Source organism: Xiphophorus maculatus, chromosome 12, assembly GCF_002775205.1.
Source record: "Xiphophorus maculatus strain JP 163 A chromosome 12, X_maculatus-5.0-male, whole genome shotgun sequence".
Taxonomy (NCBI): domain Eukaryota; kingdom Metazoa; phylum Chordata; class Actinopteri; order Cyprinodontiformes; family Poeciliidae; genus Xiphophorus; species Xiphophorus maculatus.
Genome location: NC_036454.1, coordinates 26,765,724 through 26,788,744, shown reverse-complemented (window position 1 = coordinate 26,788,744; position 23,021 = coordinate 26,765,724). Strand labels below are relative to the sequence as shown.

Below are 23,021 nucleotides of genomic sequence, written 5' to 3'. Positions count from 1 at the left end.
AAAAAAAAAGAAGCAAGAATTTAACAGCGAGTGGTTCATACAACGCAAGCATGTGCTTCTGTAAGCTGAGTGCGTAGGTTTTCCAGACTTCTTCTTGTTTTGACTTGGTGCTATAATGAAATCTATCCAGTTCAGCAGGTCACAGAGTAAAAACCACACGTTAATCTCTGTAGTCAAGCCGTTCTGGAGCCAAACTGACAGAAAAATGCGTCACTTACCATAAACATTGTGACAAAGAGGGAGCTCCCACAGACTGCTTATACAGTACAACAGCTCTGCTGTAGTAATTACATTTTTTAATCACATTTCTGTTATCTTAATGACAGCAAGAAGGTTCTTTTTATTAAATAATCTAATTGTTTTGCAGACTAAAAATGGTGAAAAGTTCATTTCAGTACCAAAATGTGCTGAAAGGCCACTCAGGAAGGAAGCAGCCGTTTTTCCAAACGCAACACAGAAAGCTCTAATAAAGTTGGCAATTGCAAAAAAATATATATGTTTCACCACTCAATAAATGTACTGAAATCAAAGGTCGTATTTTTCCGCAATCTGTCAGTATACATTTATGGTATTGTAGTAAAAGATCGCTTTACTTAAGGAGGTAAATTGTCTTCATGTCGCTTCATTTTGCAGGCCACAAAACCACAAAGTGTTTTATAGTAAAAACACAGATGATAAAAACATAAAAGAAGAAATAAAAACAGAACGCATTCAAGATCGAAATGCGCAAAACTAGTTAAAAACCAGTCTGAATAAATGAGTCTTCAACTGCTTCTTAAAAGAATCAACAGACTTTTCACACATTTGTAAAATAGGCACCAATAAGATTCACCAGCACCACCTTACACACAGCATGTAAGTTAGAAATAGAGATCAACCCACATGAAATGAGTGAATTAAAGCAGGAATGACGAATTGAAAAATATTCCACGTTTGTGGAAAAACTACTTTGGGCTTCCATTAACCTGAATGTTTGTTTTTAACACGTCACACACTTTTCTATTTCACCGCTATCTGCAATCAAGTTCCTTTAAGGCCTCTCATGCCTTGTTTGTACTTTAGGTCCAAATAAAAATGTTAATGAAGCTCCACAGATTGAGAGGCGGGGGGGGGGGGGGGGCGTGCGGTGGCATGAACGATGAGATGGAGGTGAATTAATGAGAATGATTGAAATGAAATGCCCCTCGTAACATCCTCGTGAAAAAAGTCCCCAATTACCAGGAGAAAGTCCATAACGTGCAAACGGACAGATTTTACCGTCTGTGACTCAGATGCAAATTTTTTTTTTCATTAGTTTCCTTGCTTGTGTTTGTGGTTTTAAAATTTTATTATTTCGTAAACAAAAGGCAACAGCTAAAAAAAAGAGCATATTCAAGAGTTGAGGTTTTTTTTTGTTGTTGTTGTTGCTGTTGTTGTAGTTTTATGCTAATTTTTAGAAATAAAAGCAGCTAACTACCATGATGGCGATCGCCCTGTATCTCAAATTTCTCTAAAAACACACTGCAAGTTTGCAGGATGACCTCATGAGCGTCGGTGTCGCCCAGCTTTTCTCAGACAATAAAACCGACAAACAATTTTTTTTTAATTTTAAATTTGTAAATGAACAGCCTGAAATGCAACTAAAAAAGACGAACAGATCAGTTTAGTCCCCTGCAAACCTCATGTAATTTTAATCAAAAATGTACATTTTTACAGTTTTTGACCCCCTGTACATCAGTAAACCTTTAGAATCCTCGGAATGGCCAGAAAAACTAAATCAGTATTGGGGTTCATTGTGATTCACTTCTTTTAAACGCACTTTTATTTCACTGATGGGAAAGTCGAGGCAGCATGCTTTGGTAATCTGATTCTCCTCTTCTCGTTGCACCGCATATTCTCTATAAGAGACGGGTCAGAGGGCTCGTTCACAAAGCCCAGACAGCAGATTAAGGCGGGATTTCCACGGCTGAATCCATCCTTCATTCAGTTTCCCAGAAGCTGCAGCATATTTTCTCTCAGCAGCTTCTCTGCTCCAGACTAACAGAGAGGCTCTGTTCGTCCTCGAGTCTCTTTAATCACAAACAATTACGTTTTACCGCTATCTAAAAGACTCCTAATCCTTTTCATCATTCAGAATAATGCACCTTGCTCTTATCATCTATTATATCATATAAATATCATCTAAGACTTACAAATTTTTACTTTGGTTTAGTAATATAACTGGGATCGTTATTATTTATTGAATCAAAGTTGTTAGAGACATGGTGCGAGCTGATGTGGTGACATTACAAAGACTGCTGCTCACTCGGTAGGGCAGGGGTGTCAAACTCGTTTTCATTTTGGGCCATATCAAAAATCTGAATGCTCTTAAAGGGCCGGTTACGCCAGAATATATTGATAAAACCCATTAAACTCTTAAAATATGAATAAACAGCTGTTTGTTTCTGCATTCAATAAGTGTTTCTTAAAATTAAATCATATTTAACATCTTTCCACACTGGTCAGTCTCTCCAGGATTTTGTGAATGTTTTCAGATTTTATGGTGCTGATTTAGAAATGTTTGCAAGGAATTTTTTACAATACTTGCGCTAACGTGTGATATTAAAGGTGACATTTTACTACTTGCTGTATCGATCACACCCTATAACTTGACATCAAGTAAAGGTTGAGGCAGCACTGACTTAAACCCAATGTTTTTGAATTAATTTTGAGAAGAATTTGCAGTAAAACCAGAAAAAATATTGACTTTGTGTGAATTTTGCTTATTTGTGAACAACTGGAGGAACCTCTTGATGTAATTTGCAGTATAGAGGACCCCATAAAAGCTACGGAGGGCCAGATATGGCCCACGGGCCTTCTGTTTGACACATTGTTTTACAAGATTTGAAGTTTAAATTTTGGAAAAACCTGGATTTTCTTTTTTTTTTTCACCTGCTATCTTGTTTGGCAAAGATAGCAAACAAGATAGTCTTCTATTTATTTACTTCAACGTTAAAATGAAATATTATAATATTATATTTTCAAATAAAATCTTTTAGAGCAGCCATATGACAATTCCTATATAACATTTGACAACTTTTAATTAAGATTTGTCCGTATCCAAATACTTCTAGTGCTTTAAACAAAAATATGTCCAACTGTGTCCAAGGCTTTAAAAAAAAAAATCGAGAAATAATATGAGACCGTCCCTCTCTATTAAATCTGAGTAATCTAGCAGATCCAAGATAAGCCTAATATTATTAGTTATATGTCTACCTTGTATGAATCCAGACTGAGTTTCATCAACCACATCTTCAAGAGTATTCTTAATTTTTGTAGCAATACAACCTGCAATAATGTTATAGTCATTTTGTAGTAATGTAATTGGCCGCCAGTTATCCAGAAGAAGTTTGTCTTTTTGTGGTTTAGGGATCAGTGTAATCAGACCTTGGGTCATTGTTGGTGGAAGGGATCCAGAATCCAAACTTTCAAGATAAACTTGGGTGTAAAAATGGCAATAGCTGTTCCGAGAACTTTTTATAAAATTCTGCAATGAGGCCATCAGTACCTGGTGATTTCTTTAGCTTTAATTTATTGATGGACTTTTGGATGTCTTCAAGTGTAATCAAGGAATCACTTTGTTCTTTACTATTTTTACTAATTTGTTGCATTTTATTCAGAGAGTTAATAAATTGTGTGACAGTTTCATCAGAACATCTTGACTGATATAGTTCTTGGGAAAAAGTTTCACAGTAAGAAGAGATTTGAACAGGGTCTTGACAGATATTATTATTGATTTGAAGTTTCCTAATACTGTTAGATATTCGGTGTCTTTTTTCTAATCTAAAAAAATAAGAAGAATTTTTTTCTCCTTCTTCTAACCATTTCTGTCTCGATCTGATGTACGCTCCGTTAGCTTTGGAAATGTAAATATTGTCCAGGTTCAGTTGTAAATGGTTTAATCTAATCTTTTGTTCTTCAGATATATTTTCTGGCAGAACATTGTTCGATAATTTCTTTTATTACTTCTGATTCTACTTTCCTTTTTCTTTTAGCAATCTCAGCTCCAGTTTTCATAAACATTTTTCAAAATTCATATTTTAGGAGTTCCCAATTTTTACTAAATTCCTTCTGACTGCAAGCTATATTCCAATACTTTATAATTATTTGTTTAATGTTTTCTTCTACGGTTTGAACATAATACATCTCCACTGAAGTTGTTTCGTAATATTGCCACTCCTGCTGATTGAGTAGAGCCATGTGCCAGCCATAGTTCGTCCCCCCACTGAGTTTTCCAGAATTTGGTATCATTTGCAGTTGAATGAGTTTCTTGGATAAAACAGAAATCTGCTTTAAAATGTTTAATATATAAAAAAGTTGCCTTTCTTTTAGTGTTGTTCCTTAACCCTCGAGCATGGAGTGCAATAACTTTAAAAAAAGAAATGCTACTAAGAGTTGTAGCTTCCAACCCTGAAAATTGAGTTACAGAAAAATCTAACAAAACTCTCCCAACAGAAAAATTACATAAGAAACGGAACTTTTTCAATGTTTAAATGTCATTACTTAACTGTTAGTTCTGATTGTCAAGATGTCTTCTAGTCATTAGCAGGTTCACGTTCTTCCCATTTTCTTTTATAACGTGAAAGTTAGAGCAGCTTATTTTCCATTTGCAGCACCTTTTGTTTTATTTCTCAACTCTCCTGACGGTTTCTGTCATCCTTGCATTTCAGCACGGACATAATCCACGGAATCTTTGAGATCATTTATGCTTGCTTGAAGACCGTCCGCTCTCTCGTTTATCGTCAACTTTAAAGTTGCTATGATATTTTCAGCGAAGTCACGGTCTTCCGTCGATGTGTGACTTTTAGCGGACATCTTAGTTGGTGTATTTTCTGTGCTGACGGATTTGCGCTTACCACTTGCAGCCATTCTTTGAAATTGTCTTTTTTTAAGCAGCTTTAAGCACAATATTTAACGAAGGTCTCAGAATAAATGCTTCCCTGCGTTAAAGCAGCAATAACAGCTCCCTATCCAGACAATCTCGGGAGAGCTTGCAAAGAACGACCACTCACGCCGCCATCTTGCTCGGCTCCCCCGCTCTCTGCAGGCTACACGCAGACTCGTTGCCATAGCAACTGACAACAACGTCCCTAAAATAAAAAACAACACTGAAATATTTCCCACACAAAGAGCAGAACATTCAGTCTGTTGCAGTAACATGGTTTTAGGCTTAATGTTTATTTTGCCTTTATTAATAAAAGTGATTGCTGTGGTAAGAGGAGAAAACTATAAATATATCGCTGCACTTTACTATATGGCTAGCTCCATGGCTAGCTCGCTGTTACTCTTACTCTGCAGTTGCGGAGTCACAATGTCTGGGATCATGAGCGCCCCCTGCCATGAGGCAAGAGAACTGCCTGCCTCACCTCGGATCTGTTCTCTGCCGTTTCTGATCGCTCCTCAGCACACGAAACACGTTACACACACAGTTGGACAAAAAACACTGTACATTATATACGTAAGCTAAAATATGGAAAAGCAGTTCATACTGTATATGGAATGTTTTTTTAACCATTTTATTGCCGATGTACAGACAGGAGGAACTTGCTCTCATAGACTGGCAGTTGGCGAGAGGTTGATCAATCTCAGGTGAGGCTCACCTCGCTGCTGCCTCACCGGCTGGGCTTCCGAGCATTTGAATAGAAAAATGCGAAAATTCAGCAATTATATATAAAAAAAATTTTAAAAAATGGTTAAGCTAAATAAAAAAAATAATTAATTTACAGTACAAACCACAGGGTAAAAATAGCAATATAAATTATTTTATCATTATATTTTTCCATTATGACAGGTGAGGCTCTGGCTCACTTGCGTCCCCTGACCGCACCTAACTAGTAACTATGGCAACCAGTGACAGTTTAAAAACCCACTGACTCTTTCTGTAGACAGACTGAATTGGGATACAAAGAAATGCAGAAATACTTAATGAAACAGCTTGATGAGATGTTCGATACAAATAAAAAACTAAGTGCTAAACTTAGACAGCAGCAAGAGCTGGTGAGGAAACTACTCTCAGAGAGCAGACAGAGCAAGAATTCAGTGGTTTCTGTTCAAATGCAGACAGATTCACAAGAAATCCCAAAGAGGAAAACAGTAAATTATCAATCTGCTTCAACGCAAACAGAGATGGATGGACAGGAAACCAGCTATCCAGTAAAACCAGTCAGTCGAACAATTTCAACGCAAACTGAGATGGATGTGCTGGAAACCAGTTGTAACTTGAAACCGTCAAACAATGAAATGCAGAAATATTTAATGAAACAGCTTGATGAGATGTTCGATACAAATAAAAAACTAAATGCTAAACTTAGACAGCAGCAAGAGCTGGCGAGGAAATGACTCTCAGAGAGCAGACAGAGCAAGAAGTCAATGGTTTCTGTTCAGACTCAGACAGATTCACAAGAAATCCCAAAGCAGAAAACAGCAAATTATCAATCTGCTTCAACGCAAACTGAGATGGATCTACAGGAAACCAGCTATCCAGTAAAACCAGTCAGTCAAACAACTTCCACTCAAACTGAGATGGATGTGTTGGAATCCAGTTATCCATTAAAACCTGTTTACCAAACAATTTCGACACAAACAGATCTCTTTATTGCTAAAAAAAAAAACAGCCCTCTGAAACACAACTGAATGGGCATCAGGATCAGCAGACCAAGATATTCAAGAGATCTACAGGTAAGAACAGGACAGAGTCACCAATGAAAGCTGCCTGTGAGCTGGAGATCCCCAATAATGAAAACGGTGAACAACAAGACGTTTCTATACTAGGAACAGTTGTGGATCATATAGCCTCCATTAAAACTTACATTCGTATGATTGAAACAGAGATTGCTAAAGTAGAGCAGATCAATGAAGGAGAAACTGTCTCTGAAACCCAACTAAGTGGGGACCAGCAAGATGACAAAAAACCATCAAAGAAATCTAAGTGTAAGAACAAAAGAAAGGCACCAATGAAAGCTGCCTGTGAGCTGGAGACCCTCAGCAATGATAAAGTTTCTGTGGAAGACACTGAACAAGATGATGTTTCAATACCAGAAAACTTCTTTTCCGAAATCGTCGGGGATCAGACAGCCTCCATCATAACTGAGGTTCATAGAAATGAAACAGTGATTGGTGAACTACAGCAGGCGACTGAAGACAAAATGGTGACTGAAATACAACAGAATGGGGATCAGCCAGATGAGAAAAGGCCATTGACTAAATCAGAATGTACAAAAAAGAGAAAGACGGCAATGAAAGCTGAACTAGAAACCGTTGTAAACCCAATAGAGACAGATCAAAACTTGATCCACAACACTGAGACACCAAGAACAAATTTAGAAACACTAGAGATCCCACAGACAGATTCTGATCAAATAGAGACAAAACCTTGCAAAGTCTCAGAAGACGTAACAGGTAGGGTTCCTGTAGTTTGCACAGAAGGGGAGAGTGGTCTCATAGAAAAACAGAGAACATCGCCTCCACAGGTAAAGGTTGCATTAAATGAAGATGGAATCCAAACAACACCTGAGGAATCAGAGACTCAAGCAGCTGGAGAGTCAGCTGAGCAGAACAACGTCTCTGAACCAGAAGAGAGCCCCATGAAAAAGATTTCTCTGTGGAGGCGAATCAAAAAGGCTCTAACTCCATCATGTCTGCGCCAGTTCAAAGACAGAAGCAACGTCCATCCAGCGTAGACATCAATTTATGTCTCCAGTATATTAGATTTAAAAGGGGGGTGGGGCCATGTGTGGATTGGGTGATTGGCGGTAATTGGAAAAAGAGCTACTGTTGTTGTTAATTGGACATTTTAATAATAAAAAGCCAGGACTGCACGGTGGGAAACGTCTCCCCGTGTAGCTGTGGGTTCACTCCGGTTGCTCCGGCTTCCCCCACGTTCAACATCAGTACTCATGTTCATTCATTGTAAGATTTTAATTTCTAATTCTAAACAGAAAATAAGACAACCACATTTATTAATTAAAGGGAGAATTGGAAAAAGAAAATGTAAACAACATGGAACAAAAAGCCTTTTAGAAGTCTAAACCTATACAAATTGGAAAAAATTTGGAAAATTATTTATCTTTCTGGGCAAGATATATATACCTATATCTAAATTTAATTATATATATATAGACATAGATATCTATCAATCTGTCTGTCTCTATAAATGTATATAAATCTATATGTAGATATCTCTCTATATATAGAGAGAGATATCTACATATGGATATCAATCAATCTATATATATATCTACCTCTTCCTCTCTCTGTACGTGTACGGAGATATATATATATATATATGGGTGTGTGTATATATATATATATATATATATATATATATATATATATATGGATGTGTGATAATCTATCTATCTATCTATCTATCTATCTATCTATCTATCTATCTATCTATCTATCTATCTATCTATCTATCTATCTATCTAGAGCAGGGGTGTCAAACTCAATTTCACCAAGGGCCACTTCAGCATATTGGCCACCCTCAATGGGCCACATTGACGGTATAAATCAGGAATGCCCAAGTGCAGTCCTCCAGACTGCAACTTTTAGATGCGTCCCTGCTAAAACATACCCCAGACAAAAAGTTGACTTCCCTCATTAGCAGCAACTCAGTTCTGCAGAGGCCTGTGAATGAGTCAATGATCCAGGTGTGTTAGAGAAGGAACACATCTAAAGTTGCAGAGTGATAGGTCTGGAAAACTAGACTTGGGCAACCCTAGCATAAATGTATGAAAATACAATGTTAAAAATAAATTAAACAACACCTCATATTGTTAAATAACTGATTTTATGTGTTCAAGTTTTAAATATTACATTTGAGTTTGCATGGATGTAAAATTACTGCTCAGTTTAAAAATTACAATATTTTTAAACTGAGCAGTTTAAAAATATGCTCAGTATTTTTAATCTGCTCAGCTAAACTTCGCTCTTTAGCTTGTTAGCTTGTCGATGTTTCAGTTTTATTCGCTGGGAAAATTAATCTTTGTCTGCTTTAAAGATAAGCAGACAAAGAATAAAAAACAAGTTTTGATATTAACTCTCAACTTCATTCACAAAACTTTTTCATTATTTATTACACAACGAACATGTATTTCACATAAGAACAAAACAATGAGGTGATGTTGCCTGTCCTTGAACACAAAGCTGATCCCTCTTCACCCTGTCACCAACTCACACATCCTCATTGTAATAAACACAAAACAAAACACAAGCAAAATCAATAAACTATATTCATATTCCAATATACTGAGTTTTGGTTTTACATTCATTCTATTTAAATTTAGTTTGTTTGTGCTTACCAATGTTTTCTGGCCGGATGTCTGGCACTGTTTTCCCCTGGTCAGTTCGTCCATGTCCGGTTTTAGTTCTTGTGCTGTGCACAAAATGGCGTGTAGGTTTTCGTCAGTAATGCGCTATCAGTGCTTGGTCTTGTTTAAATTCATTATTGAAAACATCTGTTCGCACAGATAGGTGCTTCCAAACGTGGACAAAACACGAGCTGCGTGGAGTCGAAGCTGTGGCATCAAATCAGGGGGCAGGAGACGGTAAAAGTCCTCGATTGAAACATCACGGAACATCATCAAAACCTATTTTAAGTCAATCAATGGGGCTGTAAAACGGTGGGGGGCACATAAAATGACGCAGCGGGCCACATGTGGCCCGCGGGCCTTACGTTTGACACATGTGCAGTAGGGGGTTGTTGACTTCTCTGCAAGAGAAAAATGAGGAAACCACAGTAAATGTTGGGTTTTTTTAATGGTTTGGTTTAGAACAGCACCTGTGGGAAAAAGGCAAGTTCAATTTCACTCACTGACTACAATTGACTCTTAGAGGCTATTAGAAAATCCTCACTTTCGGCCATCGATGACTAATTTTCTTTGGGAAAATATTCTGGGGACTGACTAGAATATTTCATCCAGTCTGTTACGACAGAGAGTTAGGGCCACGCTAATAAAATGGAAATAGTGCAGTTGCTAGAACAAAGTTGTCAAATTGAGAGTAAAGTTGTGAAATTGAGAGAGTAAAGCTGTAACATTACGAGAACAAAGTCAGAACAGTACAAGAATAAATTCCTATGGTGAATTAAGCTGAGCTGCATAATTGTCATTCTGGTGATTAATGTTTTTTATTTACAGAGACATAATGTTCTTTTTTAATTATGGTTTTGGTTGCATGTAAGTTTTTTATCTCCATTTTATTTACTGATTTTGGTTGTTATATTTTCGATATTTTAAATATCTCCCAGTTCCATATTTAAGTGTTCTTTACTAAGTTAAAGTTTATGGGCCAGACTAGTGTTATCATGTGTTAAGAAAAATGATTATTTTTTTGGTGCTTAATACAGTTAATCGACGACATGTGTAACAGTTATATACAATACTCTTATTTGGAACAGGTTTCGTCTGAGATGCGGTAAGCAGACAAAGCAGGGCCCTTTTTTCCTCCCCCGCTGACACCACAGCAATAAAATTTACAGTCCGAAGGGGCAAGAGACTTTTTGGCGTCAGGGATCTGCCCGTATCAGACGGAGATGAGCACGGAGTGGTCCGCCCTTTTGCTTGGACAAAAACCAGACACCTTTGCCATAAGGAGGGGAGTTTCCGGGGTTCTCTGGGGGGCCGAAACAGGTCTCTGATTGGTCGAACAACAGAATGCCTTCTTTGCATATATTAAATAGGGAAACTCCTCTTTAGTTTAAAATTCCAGGTCAGCAAACGGACAGAGAGTTTTTTCCATCTTTTCTCCACGTGGGCGCCCTTTTGTCTGTCTCTGTGTTTCGTGTTGTCTGTTTCCCCTTGTCTGTATAAAATGTATATCTCTGTATCTCTGCAGCTCTGTTAACGGATTCATGCGTTGCTTTGTATGAATTAAACTCTGTGATCTGTGACGTCAACACGCTTTGTTGTTTCGTTTTAGCAGCACGCGGTCGCTGCACGTCGCCCACGGAGAACGTCACTCGCCGATCCCGGGTAAAATTAAAAGAGGAAGAAGGAGCCAAACGTTTTGTCCAAAGCTAGCATTAAATGATCCTCTTTTTTTAATACATGTCATTATAAATATATGTCGCGTTTTCTTGTTCAGTACTCATGTTCACAAAGAACCATGTTTCTTTTCGTCAGCTAGCTGTGTTCGCTTTATTGCTAACGTTCAGGTTTTAACTTCTTCTGTTTTGTTAGAACTGTGCTGCCTACACACAAGAACTCGCTCTCACTGCCCCCAGTGGACAACAGCAGTACAACATGCACATAAACAGAAAGTGACAGGACACAGAACTTGCAGCTGTGCCTTTCAAAGTAAATTAGAAAACATGAACACATAACACAAAATAATTCAAAGACAAGTTAAGATGAGAACAATTTCTAACAATATATTACATAAAAATGAGCTCAAAAGAACATTATTGTTTGTCGCAATAGTTACTTGGACAACTCATTGTCCGGCAGAGTTTGTTTTGTTTGCATCCTGTGATACATTTCGGTAAAGAACATCACACCAACAGTCAAACATGGAGGTGGTAGTGTGACGGCTTAGTGCTCCTTTGCTGCAAGATGACTTGTTGTGATTGACGGCGGGCCAATAAATTCTGCTCTCTATCAGAAAATCGTGAAAGTGGCCGACCTGAAGCACACCAGTAACTAAAGGCAACAAACAAAACCAAGGAGCTAGCTAGTCAAAGTGAGGGCAGAAAAAACGACCTTTAACGAGATGCTCATCCCTGAAAACCCAGGCCAAGTTTTAAACAATTCCACAAAGAAGAGTGGGCCAAAAAAACCCCACTGCAAATAGAGCTAAAAAGATTCAACTACATGGATATAAAAGGCTTATTACCAATTATCACGCACACCTGAGGGCAAGTTTTACTGCAACAAGGGCAATTGTTTTTTCACATGGGGCGAGGTTGATTTGGATCATTTTCTTGCTTTATAAACAGCCGAAAACTACAGGTTTTCCTTTTTCTTTTTTATTTACTGACATAATCTTTGCCTGATATAAGTTTGATGATCCGACACATTTAGGTGTGAAGAGAAGGGAAAAAAAACTGAAAGAGAAAAAGTCTGTAAATGGGTAAACACTTTTTGGCAGCACTGCAGATCTGGTCCTCCAACAGGTGCAAAGATATAATCAGCATCACTCACTTCACCTGTCAGTAGACATAATGTTACGCCTGGTAGGTGTACATTTTAGGCCCGAAGTGGGTTTAAAATGAACAAGTAATAGACGTTGGCCTTTTTTGTTTGGTTGGTTTTATTAAAGTAAGCACACATTATGCCTTCCTATAGGATCAGCTGAGAGGCTTGTCACCTGCGTTTGACGGCAAATGATGGTGGCTGTCACCCATGAAAATGATCACTTTGTCTGTTTTTGACAGCCTGCGGACACGAGGAGTCACGTTTCCAGTTTTCACATTCAACATGATATCCAGCTGATAACGTGTTTGTAGCTCTGACGCCTGATCAGACGGTAAACGCGACGCACTCCCTCCCATCCTCTGCGCACTGACTATACCGCGGATCCTCCCTGCGCAGCGCCGATTTCAAGCAACACCTCCTCTCTCCCACTCTTGAAGAGAAGAAGTTTGAATGGCATGTGATTCTCCTCAAACACGTGTGAGCCTCGCTGCCTCCCCCCTTCTGAAGAGCGGATTTTATTTGACATTCAATTACCGGCGGGCGCGTCTACATACGTCTGGGAGCCACTGAACGAACAGAACGGCTCATCTCGCATCCTCTCCCGCTGAGATGCTCCGGGAGCAGGAGAGGCAAACTCACCTTTTCATTACGCAGCCCCACATACGGTACGCTAAGTTTTCGTTTTGCAGAGAGCAACCCCCGCCTCTCTCTCTTTCTCTCTTTCTCTCTCTCCACCTCAAACCCGTGTAAATCCATCATGATTAAATCCTCAAGCTAAAAACAAAGCTGGATGCTTTCAGCTTTGACATTTCTGAGGTCACAGAGTTGTGGCTCGGTATCACCAATTTAAAACAACAACAAAAAAAGTAATTTCACATTGTGAGCACAGGGGGTCGCTGTTACCACATTGTTTGACGTGGAAAGCTGTCCAATGACGTTTCCCAGAGTCTGTTTTGAAGCAGGGTGAACAAAGTGTGGAGGATGAGGATGGAACGGATCATAATGAGAACCGTCTCTGTCTGCCGGCAGACTCCGAGGGCGGCACAGTCTGACGCGTTCTGTTAATTCGGGCTATTGGTTTAAACACTGTTTAGTGCATGATCTCATGGCATCGCATCACAGACAGACAGAGGTGCGAACTGCTCGTCTCCATCACACGGAGGCTGTTTGCATAATTAGGCTTTGACGCCACTCTAATAGGTGCAACAAGTGTTAATTATCGGTGCCGAATGACTGGTAACGGAGAAATGAGCCGTAAATTGAGAATCTGCTACCACCTATTTTAGCTGTCATCATCACCATCATCATCATCATTATGGTTGCTCAGTGTGTTGACTCTAAAAACTGCTGAGGTTTCAAACGACCTATGTTGTGTCATCTAGCTAACCTTTGGTCAAGGTCGGATGGTTGGTCTGATCCAGGGCCCAGGGTTAGGTTTTTAATGCAAAAAAACCAAAAAATAAAATAAAAAAATTACACTTAATGTGACTTAATATTTTAACGTTGGGACCTAATTGATACTTTCCAGTCCAATGCACCGCGTGGCATAAATATTATTTGGGGCAGCCAGGAATGTGAATGCTCCCTGCAGACATCTGGAGCTTATTCTCACACTAAAGAGTGAGAATAATTTTCTCTGTCCAAGAATGGCACCACAGCAAATAAAGAAAATGATGGTTGAAGAAGAAGAAAGAAAAAAAAAAGCAACGAAATTGTGCTGCTCGTGTTTTTTTTTTTGTTTTGTTTTGTTTTGTGAAATGCAGTAAGAAAAGATCTACTACCACTCCGCCCCCGCCCCTCCAGTTGAATCATATAGCATATAGCTTTTGGGAACAACAAGAACATAAAACAGCATTGGTTTTCTGTTGAAAAATCACTGTATGCTTTCTTTTCAGGGCTTTTCTTCTTCTTCTGTTCTAAGGAGACTGGATATGAAGCCCTATATTTTGTCCCCCCCAGGAGGCTGGAGCCACGGAGTGGAACGCTGTGGATCAACACAGTCCAAGGCCTTAACCTTAAAGTGACGGTTGACGAATAATACGCAATTTAGATTACCAAACAAATAATATTTGAGTAAAATACAGATAATTAAAATTTTAACGTGCACCCATGCATATATTATAAATGAGAGACAGAATAATAAACTTTGCAGCTGCATGCTGGGTTTCCACTATATTTGTTTTTTTTTTCCCAAAAAAAATCTTAAATGGAAATTTATTGAAGGATATAATTTATTTTATTTGGAAACTAAAAGCAGCAATTATCCCTTCTGCTGCTGAAAATATTATAGCGTGTTTATTATTATGATTACAATGGCTTTTAAAACCTTTGTTTATTGCTATTTTAATGCGTGACTCAAAGCAAAAATAAGGAATTGGAGCGCTGCACCTTTTAGAACGGCACAAGTATAACAAGATCACATTATTTGGGTAATTAGTCAGGCTATTTGTTCTAGTAGAAAGCCAGACATACTGCTTGTAGCTTTCTCACTGTTGAAGCCAGTCTGAAATTAATAAAAGGGCTGACTGGTGCTCATTTAATTTCAAAGGAGTGAGAATCTATTTTTGCCATCAGAAATATTTCCAAACAGCCAAATGTGCCCTTTTTGCAATCAGGGAGCAAAAGAAACACACACACACACACACGCACACGCACACACACACACACACACACACACACAGCACATAGAAACAAGCACAACTCTATGCTCCATATGCTCCAGCACTTTCTCTGGCATTTCTCTAAAAAGACTTTTACACAGAGGGAACAGTGTGACAGAGATTATAAAGGGTTTTAAAAGCATCTCTCTTTTTTTTTATAGCTTCTCTACTGTTATGTTGCTTGATCCTCACAAGGTCGCAGAGAGGGTCAACACTGCTTTGATCGTTGAAGACGTCCCTGTCAATGGGCAGAAAAGACAAGCATGTCCCCACTCCTAATGGACATGTTGAAATAAGCTAGGCTAACACATGTTGTTGTTATGGGAGACTGGAGTACACAGAGATAACCCGCAACCCCAGGAAAGGTGTAACTTTTCACCAAGTTTCACCAGAATTAGCATTAGCATTAGAGCTGTTGCTAAACTTAGACGGAGTTTAACTATGCTGATTCATTCACAGTACAAATAAACATATCAGCCTTACTCTACTAGGCTAGACAAGCGTGTAATGGCTGATTCAACCAGCGTCCTCAGTTGTATTAAGATGTAGAAAGAGAAGCTAATGTTGGTGCTAACTGATATAATTTTAATAGCTAATATGTCATATGCTCTAAAAATGTTGGTTCCTCCACCTGACACTGACCACAACACACTAAATAAACACATAAAGAATAATTTGTTTTACCGTCAACAGATGTTTCTTGCACAAATTTCTGCATTCTTGTCCATTCTTGATTTTTGCTTGACTGTTAGGTTAGCTAAATACGCTAAGCTGCTCTAACATATGAGAGAGTGTGTGTGTGTGTGTGTGTGTGTGCATGGTTTTTCTATTCTATTCTATACCTCTTTACAAAATACATTTGCTTCAACCAGTTGTGTTTATTTTGTACAGTTGAAAATGGCGATCTGGGAAGAATGATGAGGCCCTTTTCAGTCTGGGTCACATATTTTAAAGGGACAGTAGTACACGTTTTCCAGCCACATTTTGTGGCACAATGAAGTAACTATGTTACCTTCAGTTTTTTTAAATTAAAATGCGGTATACATCAAATATGTCTTAAAATGAATTTTGCTTTGTAATTTAACGCCTTGAAATTGTGTCTCTGTCTCTTTAAGACCCTCTTGCTCTTTCTGAAACTCCGCCTACAGGAAGTCGTCACAACATCGCTCCTCTGCTAACCACTTCACAATATTTCTATGAGCGTCGCACTGAGAAGTAGCTCGTATAATGAGCTCACCAGACGCACAGTTCCATCAGGTGTTTGCTAATTGCTGCTGGCTAGTCTGAAGGAGCTGAGTAGGGGAGTAGAAGAGGAAGCACTGCTCTGTGAGGTGGAAGCTTGGAAACTGCAGCTTCCAAGAGGAGCTTTGTCCTCCAAGGCGGAGCTAGGTCAACCCAGGCGTTTTGCACGGCTGAATGGTTGCTATGGTAGATTAACATGCATTAAGGAATCAAGGCAACACTCCAGGTACGTTTATGATGAGGGAATAATATTATAACATGAAAAAAAAGTCAATCTCACATAGTACTGCTCCTTTAATTAAATCCAATCACAGCAGATCAATACTGTGATTGGCCTTCTGGCAAACATCCAAAAAATGAACTAAATCTATTAAGATTCAGAAGAAAATCCCTGAAAAACTGTTTTATTTCACCCTTCATACTAAAGGGCACGGTCCACATTTAAATTCAACATCCCTAAAAACACCAGCAGCAATCCAATGAAACTGATAAACACTGCTAGCAATAATTAGTTAATGGCAGGATTTTCCGTGGCAGAAACCCATCATCATTTGTAAGCTTAGGTTCTTGAGGACGCCTACGCCTCCGAGAAAGGAGTGAGGTAAAGAGAGGCAGGAGGGAAAGAGAGCGCAGAGAGGAGGAGGAGGGGGTGATGTGCATCAGTCCACTGGCGCTCAAATGGGTAACTGCGAGCACGGCGGACTGAAGTGGAGCCGCGGGTCCAACTACGAGCCAAGTGAGACAGCCTCCCCCTTTCCGAAGCGTCACCCATAGGACCTGGCGCGGCTCTGACCGCTGCGGAGAAACTTGCGTCTGCTCCCCAAGTGCAAGCGCTCAGTATGCGGACCGACCCCTGCAGCTGCGCAGACTGACTGAGACCAGTTTAAAAAAAAACAAAACGCTCCTAATCCATTTTTTTCCTCTCCTTCCCCCGGAGGATTACTCCTTTATTCAGTGATAATGGGTAAGTCATTCAGTTCTTCACTGTTTTAGTGACACAGTTTCAGTCTCTTCAGTCTCCTTGTAGCCAGGACGACAGCTGTGATCAGCTTCAACTGAAAGATTTCTACTATAATGAGTCTGTCTCTATTCGTTGCCAGTATTTTTCTGCTAGAAAAACTGTTTTTTGAATAAACCTGTTCGCTTAATCAAAACTACATTCATCTCTAACTTGTCTTCATATATGCATCTGTAAATAGTAAAAGTACCTGCGAACATTTTTTAATGAAGCAGGTCTCGAAAACAGACCTCAAGCTGTTACCCAGAGCATATCCACTGTCTGAGGAAATGAAAGTCCTACCTTTACTCATTCAATCCATGTTGTTGCATGCATTTTCAGAAACTGAGTCATCCCTTTGATTGCCTGTGCCCCACTCTACCCCCAACAGGTTCTGTGATGTTGGACTGGAGGTTATCTTGTCTTCTTCTGCAGGCAGCTGCTCTGCTGCTGCTCAGCAAGGGGGAGAGGATGTGCCCCGCGAGTTGTCGCTGTGAAGGAAAGATTGTTTATTGCGAGTCCGGCATCTTCCAAGACATTCCAATAAACATCACGACGGGGTGCCAGGGCTTGTCTCTGCGCTATAACAACCTGCTGGTTCTGCTGCCATACCAGTTCGCCCAGCTCAATCAGCTCATCTGGCTCTACTTGGACCACAACTCCATCCACAGCATCGATGCCTTAGCCTTCCACGGCGTGCGCAGGCTGAAGGAGCTGATCCTGAGCTCCAACAAGCTGAGCTTTCTGCACAACAACACGTTCAGTGCCATACCAAACCTGAGAAATCTGGACCTTTCCTATAATCAGCTGCAGTCTCTGCAGCCAGGCTATTTCTACGGGCTGCGCAAGCTGCAGAATCTGCACCTCAGATCTAACGGGCTGAAGCAGATCCTCATTCGCACGTTTCTGGAATGCCGCAGCTTGGAGTTTTTGGACTTGGGTTACAACCGCTTGCGCAGCCTCACTCGCACCACATTTTTGGGGCTCTTCAAGCTGAGAGAGCTACATTTGGAACACAATCAATTCTCCCGGATTAATTTCTACATTTTCCCACGCCTTACCAACCTCCAGGCGCTCTACCTGGCGTGGAACCGGATCCGGTCGATAAGCCAAGGGGTCCCTTGGACCTGGCCGAAACTGCAAAAGCTGGATCTTTCCGGGAACGAAATCCAAACGCTGGAGCCGGACGTCTTCCGCTGCATGCCGAGCTTGCAGACGCTTAACCTGGAAACTAACAAGCTGAGCAGCGTTCCCGTGGAGGTGGTGGAGGCGTGGACCGCCCTGACCACAATCAGCCTGGCGGGCAATGCCTGGGACTGCAGCCCCAGCATCTGCCCCCTCATGGGGTGGCTCCGGACTTTCAGGGACCCCAAAGACATCAACATGATTTGCAGCGGCCCCAAGGCCACGCAGGGCGAAAGGGTGGTGGACGTGGTCAGGAACCACTCGATATGCGCAGACGCTGCAAACATATTCTCGACCACAACTGTGGTCATTCTAACCTCCACCCAAGCCGTGAGCGTCACGGTTTGGCCGGCGGCCACCGGAGTCCCAGCCCTGACTCGTCCATCACCGCCGCCACAGAAACCTACCCCATCTCCTCTGAGTCCTGCCGGGACACACATAAAGATGGCGGATCCCAGCACCCTCAGCTCTATGCCCCCTTTCTCGCCACAGACCTCCACGCCATTTATCCCAGAGCTGCAGTTTGAACATATGGCTTTCCATAAAATCATTGCAGGCAGCGTAGCCCTGTTCCTGTCAGTGGCATTGATCCTGCTGGTTATTTACGTCTCGTGGAGGCGCTACCCCAACACCATGAGGCAGCTGCAGGAGCACTCAGTCAACCATAAGCGCAGGAAAAAGGCCCGCAAGCAGGAACAGGACCTGAACTCTCAGCTGCAGGAGTACTACCTGACTTACCACTCCAACTCGGAGGCGCTGGACTCGTTGGTGAATGAAAACAGGCCGTGCACGTGCACCATTTCAGGATCCATAGAGTGCGAGGTGTGAGTGCTCCGCCTTTAGGAGACACGCGGTCTCGTTTCCGAGCGGAGATAAATGGATTTTTATTTTTTCTCTGTTGGAAGATAAGGAGGCTTTATCTCTGATGCAAGCAGATAGTCTGCAGCGCTGAAGGAAATACTTGGGGCTTTTGGCACCACGATGTGCGCAGAAAGGATGAATTGAATGGGAAGATGTATTTGGAGCTAATTATCGCCCCGACTGACATGGAAAGAGTGGTGGGATTAGCCGTGTACGGCCCAAACTCACGACGGGACATCTGCTGCGGTACAAATGGGCGCTGCGGAGAGACTGACCTTGTTCTCAGTCGGAGCATACTCTCGTGAACCTACAAAGCCACTGTTTTTACTTACTCATTCGGTTCCAATCATGTAGCTCATAAAGCATTTAGGACATGTGCGCTCTGTGAGTCTGTACGTGTGCGAGTGCGTCCTGTTGCCATCTGGTCAGACGAGTAACAGCTCTGCACCTTCTTCTCACAGATAGCATTAGTCCGGTTGAGTTATTCCACAGTTGGCAGACGGGCTCAGCCGTAGCAGCCGTACCCAGTGTGTGTATGGGGTGTGTGTGTGTGTGCGTGTGCGCGTGTGTATGTTGGGGGGTGGGGGGTAATCACAAAGAGAGCATCATTTGCATGAAGCCACTCTCCTTATTAAAGATGCTTCTCTTCCATGGGAGATGATCTGTCTGAACGGATAAAAGAAAATGTGTACGTTTTCCGTTTGTATCGTCACAATCGACCCAAATGAGGGATATTTAAAGCTCGTGAGACTAACCTCAGGACTGAGATGTACAAATGTGTCAGGTCCAGTTAAGGCCTTGGATGACTGTGTGTGTGTGTGTGTGTGTGTGTGAGTGAGTTAGTGAGTGTGCGAGAGAGGAGTAACAGCGTTAATTTTCATATCAAGTTTTGTATTTATTATTGCTGTCATTCATATTTATGCATTGTTTGTGTAAAGATATATATTAATATGTGTGTTCTTGACTGTACAAATTAAAACAAACACTGACGGTCGATGGGAGAAAAACAAACAAAGGAAAAAGAAATCACAAAGACAGAAAAACAAAGTCTGTATTTTACCCATTCATGACAGGAGCAGTGGCAGAAGTGTACACACTCTGGTTGAAACGTCGTCTCATGAGGTGAAGCCTTTAATTTGATGCATATCAGTTTGGCTGAAGAAAGAGAGGAAAAATATAACAAGGAGAAAAGTGCAATAGCCCGGTTGCATAAGTTTGCACACCATCCACCTAGTGCGCACCTTTTGGTTTCATCTCGGCATGAAGATGCACGTCAACTTTATGTTGTTATGAATCAGATTAAATCGAGATGATGTTCATCTGTCCCGGTAGGATTTTGCTGATGTTTGCTCGTTGGCCTCTGTTAGCTCAAGCTCTCATTTCCAGAGAGAGGTCACAGAGGATCAAATGGATCTCTGAAGGTGCCAAAAATTACACCGCAATGTCTGTATGCCATGGTTCACTGAATAAACTCATCAACAACTGAGGAGATTAATTGCAAAATAAGCGACACATTTAATAAAACAACAGCAGGGGGAGGGGGGAGATGGGGGGCTGCCAAGAGGATTACAGCAACACTTGGAAGAGTTATAGGACTTCCTGTTGCGTTCTGGTTGTACTGCAGTAGAGCCTTACCCCCCACTTACAAAAACTAATTGTTTTGTTGTCTAGAAGCCTCTTATAGCTTTCAAATTTAATTGTAATTTGTAAAAATAACAAATAAATAAATAATAAGATCTTAGGTCTCTGATAAATGTCTCTGCCCTGGTCATATGCCATTTCCCTCCCGTTCTGTTCTCTCTCCACATGTAAACACAGTCTCCTCCATTTCTCTGTCAACTTTGTGGCTGAAAATCACTTATGAACATTTTCCTGGAAAAATAAAACAAAAAAACATGCGGAATGACAAGAACTCAATAAAACAGCAGAAATGTTCACTAGAATGAAAATGAGGTTAAATATTTAAGGTCATCTATATCCAGTGAGATCTAATTTAAGTTATGTGGAAAGGAGAAATGGCCGGTGTGACATTTTGACAGAGGTCACATGTATTGAAATAGCAGACAGCATGGTTTCTTGCGTGATGACAAGCTGAAGTTTCATTTTCTAAGATGTGTGGTACAACAATACCACGGCAGAACAAAACCTTATGTTCAAATTCTTCAACTTACATGTAAGAAATAAAACTTTTAATATAACCTTGTTGTCGGGACTGAAATATTCAATACATTTTTTTCTAGTAGCCAAACAGTTTATTGAGGTTTTATACTTGCTAGAACCAGAATCAGGAAGACATCGACACTGTTTGGTTAAGCCTGTGTTTACTTACACTTTATATATATACTTTGTCATATCGCTATGACATCATTCACCAACTGTACACAACACCGCAGCAGATGACTAAACTGCAAACAAAGCAATAAAAGCAAAAGTAAGTTAAAACGTTCCAGTCAAAACTAACATTTCTATTTGTGCGATTAAGTATGGCTGATAGACAGAAGAAAATATGTTGGCCCGGTTAAAATCTCTGGTAAAACAACTAATGGTGGGGTGAACCCAAACTTGAACCTTTCACTGTGCATCACCAAAAAAAACATACCCTCCCCACAATGAAGCATGATGGTGGCAGCATCATGCTGTGGTGTTACTTTTCTTCTTATGAAATTGTGGGTTTTTTTTGTCAATACTGATTAAGAAGTTCTGGAGGTTTTGGGTCCATTTTGACTCAAAATCAGCTAAAGGTGAAGAGAGCTCTCACGTTTGCCCATCAAAACGAGCCCAAACACGCGTACGAAACAATGGCTCCACCAGAAAGAAGAAGACTAATGAGTCAGGATGGCAGAGGCAGAGCGCCGGACTAAATATAACAGAGCATCTGGGCAAATATTAGCGGCAGAAGATGTAGGGTGCTGAGAGAGCAGTCTGCAAGCTGAAATGAAATAAAAAGGTGCTTCAACAAAGCGTTAGTTTAAGGATGTTCACTCTTATGTAACCAGGTTCTTCCTGCTTTTTAAATTTTTCATGTACCAAACCCTCGCCCTGACAGATTGCTTCGTTTTTATGATTAAGTGTACAAAGCTAATGTCACATTAAAAGGTGAGAATAGTTTTAAAACTATTTATCATGGTGTCTTTTTTTTTTTTTAATCATTTTTTTACATAAAAAAAAAAAAAACTTAACAGAAGGTATGCACACTTATAAGAGCCACTGTGTGGAGAGAAAGAAATGCCTTTCAATCCGTGCCTTTTTCCCTGAACGTCACACATTTCGGCTGTCGTGGTTCCAACACGCCAACCTTCGCTGCTTTTCTCCTGCGAGCTCCTCTGGTTCTCCTAAATCCCCGACGGAAATGTTCATTCGACCCACCACAAGTGGATTACACGCTCCACCTTGGACTCCGGAGAGGAGAGCCTGGAAACGAGCGGGTTTAAACTTTTAGGTTCTGCTTTCAGAGCCAGAGGAGCTTAAGTGGCAGATGTCTTTCTTTGTTTTGTTGTTTTTTTTTTTTTCTGTGGGATGACATGAAACCGATTCGGATGCAGAAACGTGCGGGAACCGTGGCGTAGACAAGCCACGGTTCTACCTCTCGGGGCGAGAAGAGTCGCTCTGGAGCGGGAACATGAAGGAGAGAGTGGAGGCTGTAATTTAGTTATCGTCCACCTTTCTGCGACCTTTTCTCCCCGCTCCAATTACTTGTTCATTTAGAACGGGGAGCATTATATGTGAACGTGTTCTACTGGTTCTATTCTATAGACTTGGACGTATTTGTTGGCGGCCTTGGTAAAAATGTGTTAAGACCCATTGCGGATGTAGAAACTTGGACAAAAAAATGCAACTTTTACCTCAAGGCCATTTATTGATTAGAGAATGCAATACTCCATAACGTCAGTGTTTACTTGTTAAAGGCTATAGATGGCCCAGCTG

The 23,021-nt window shown here is 40.6% G+C and overlaps 1 protein-coding gene across 1 annotated transcript; it reads left to right on the top strand.

Annotated features, from left to right (window-relative positions):
* Positions 1-15,949: 15,949 nt before the first annotated feature.
* On the top strand, positions 15,950-22,181 carry LOC102233179 (leucine-rich repeat transmembrane neuronal protein 4-like). Its single transcript, XM_014473607.2, has 2 exons — positions 15,950-17,018; positions 17,443-22,181. Exons 1-2 carry the CDS (start codon positions 17,015-17,017, stop codon positions 19,062-19,064), a joined length of 1,626 nt encoding a protein of 541 aa, XP_014329093.1. The 5' UTR covers positions 15,950-17,014; the 3' UTR covers positions 19,065-22,181.
* The last annotated feature ends 840 nt before the right edge of the window (positions 22,182-23,021 follow it).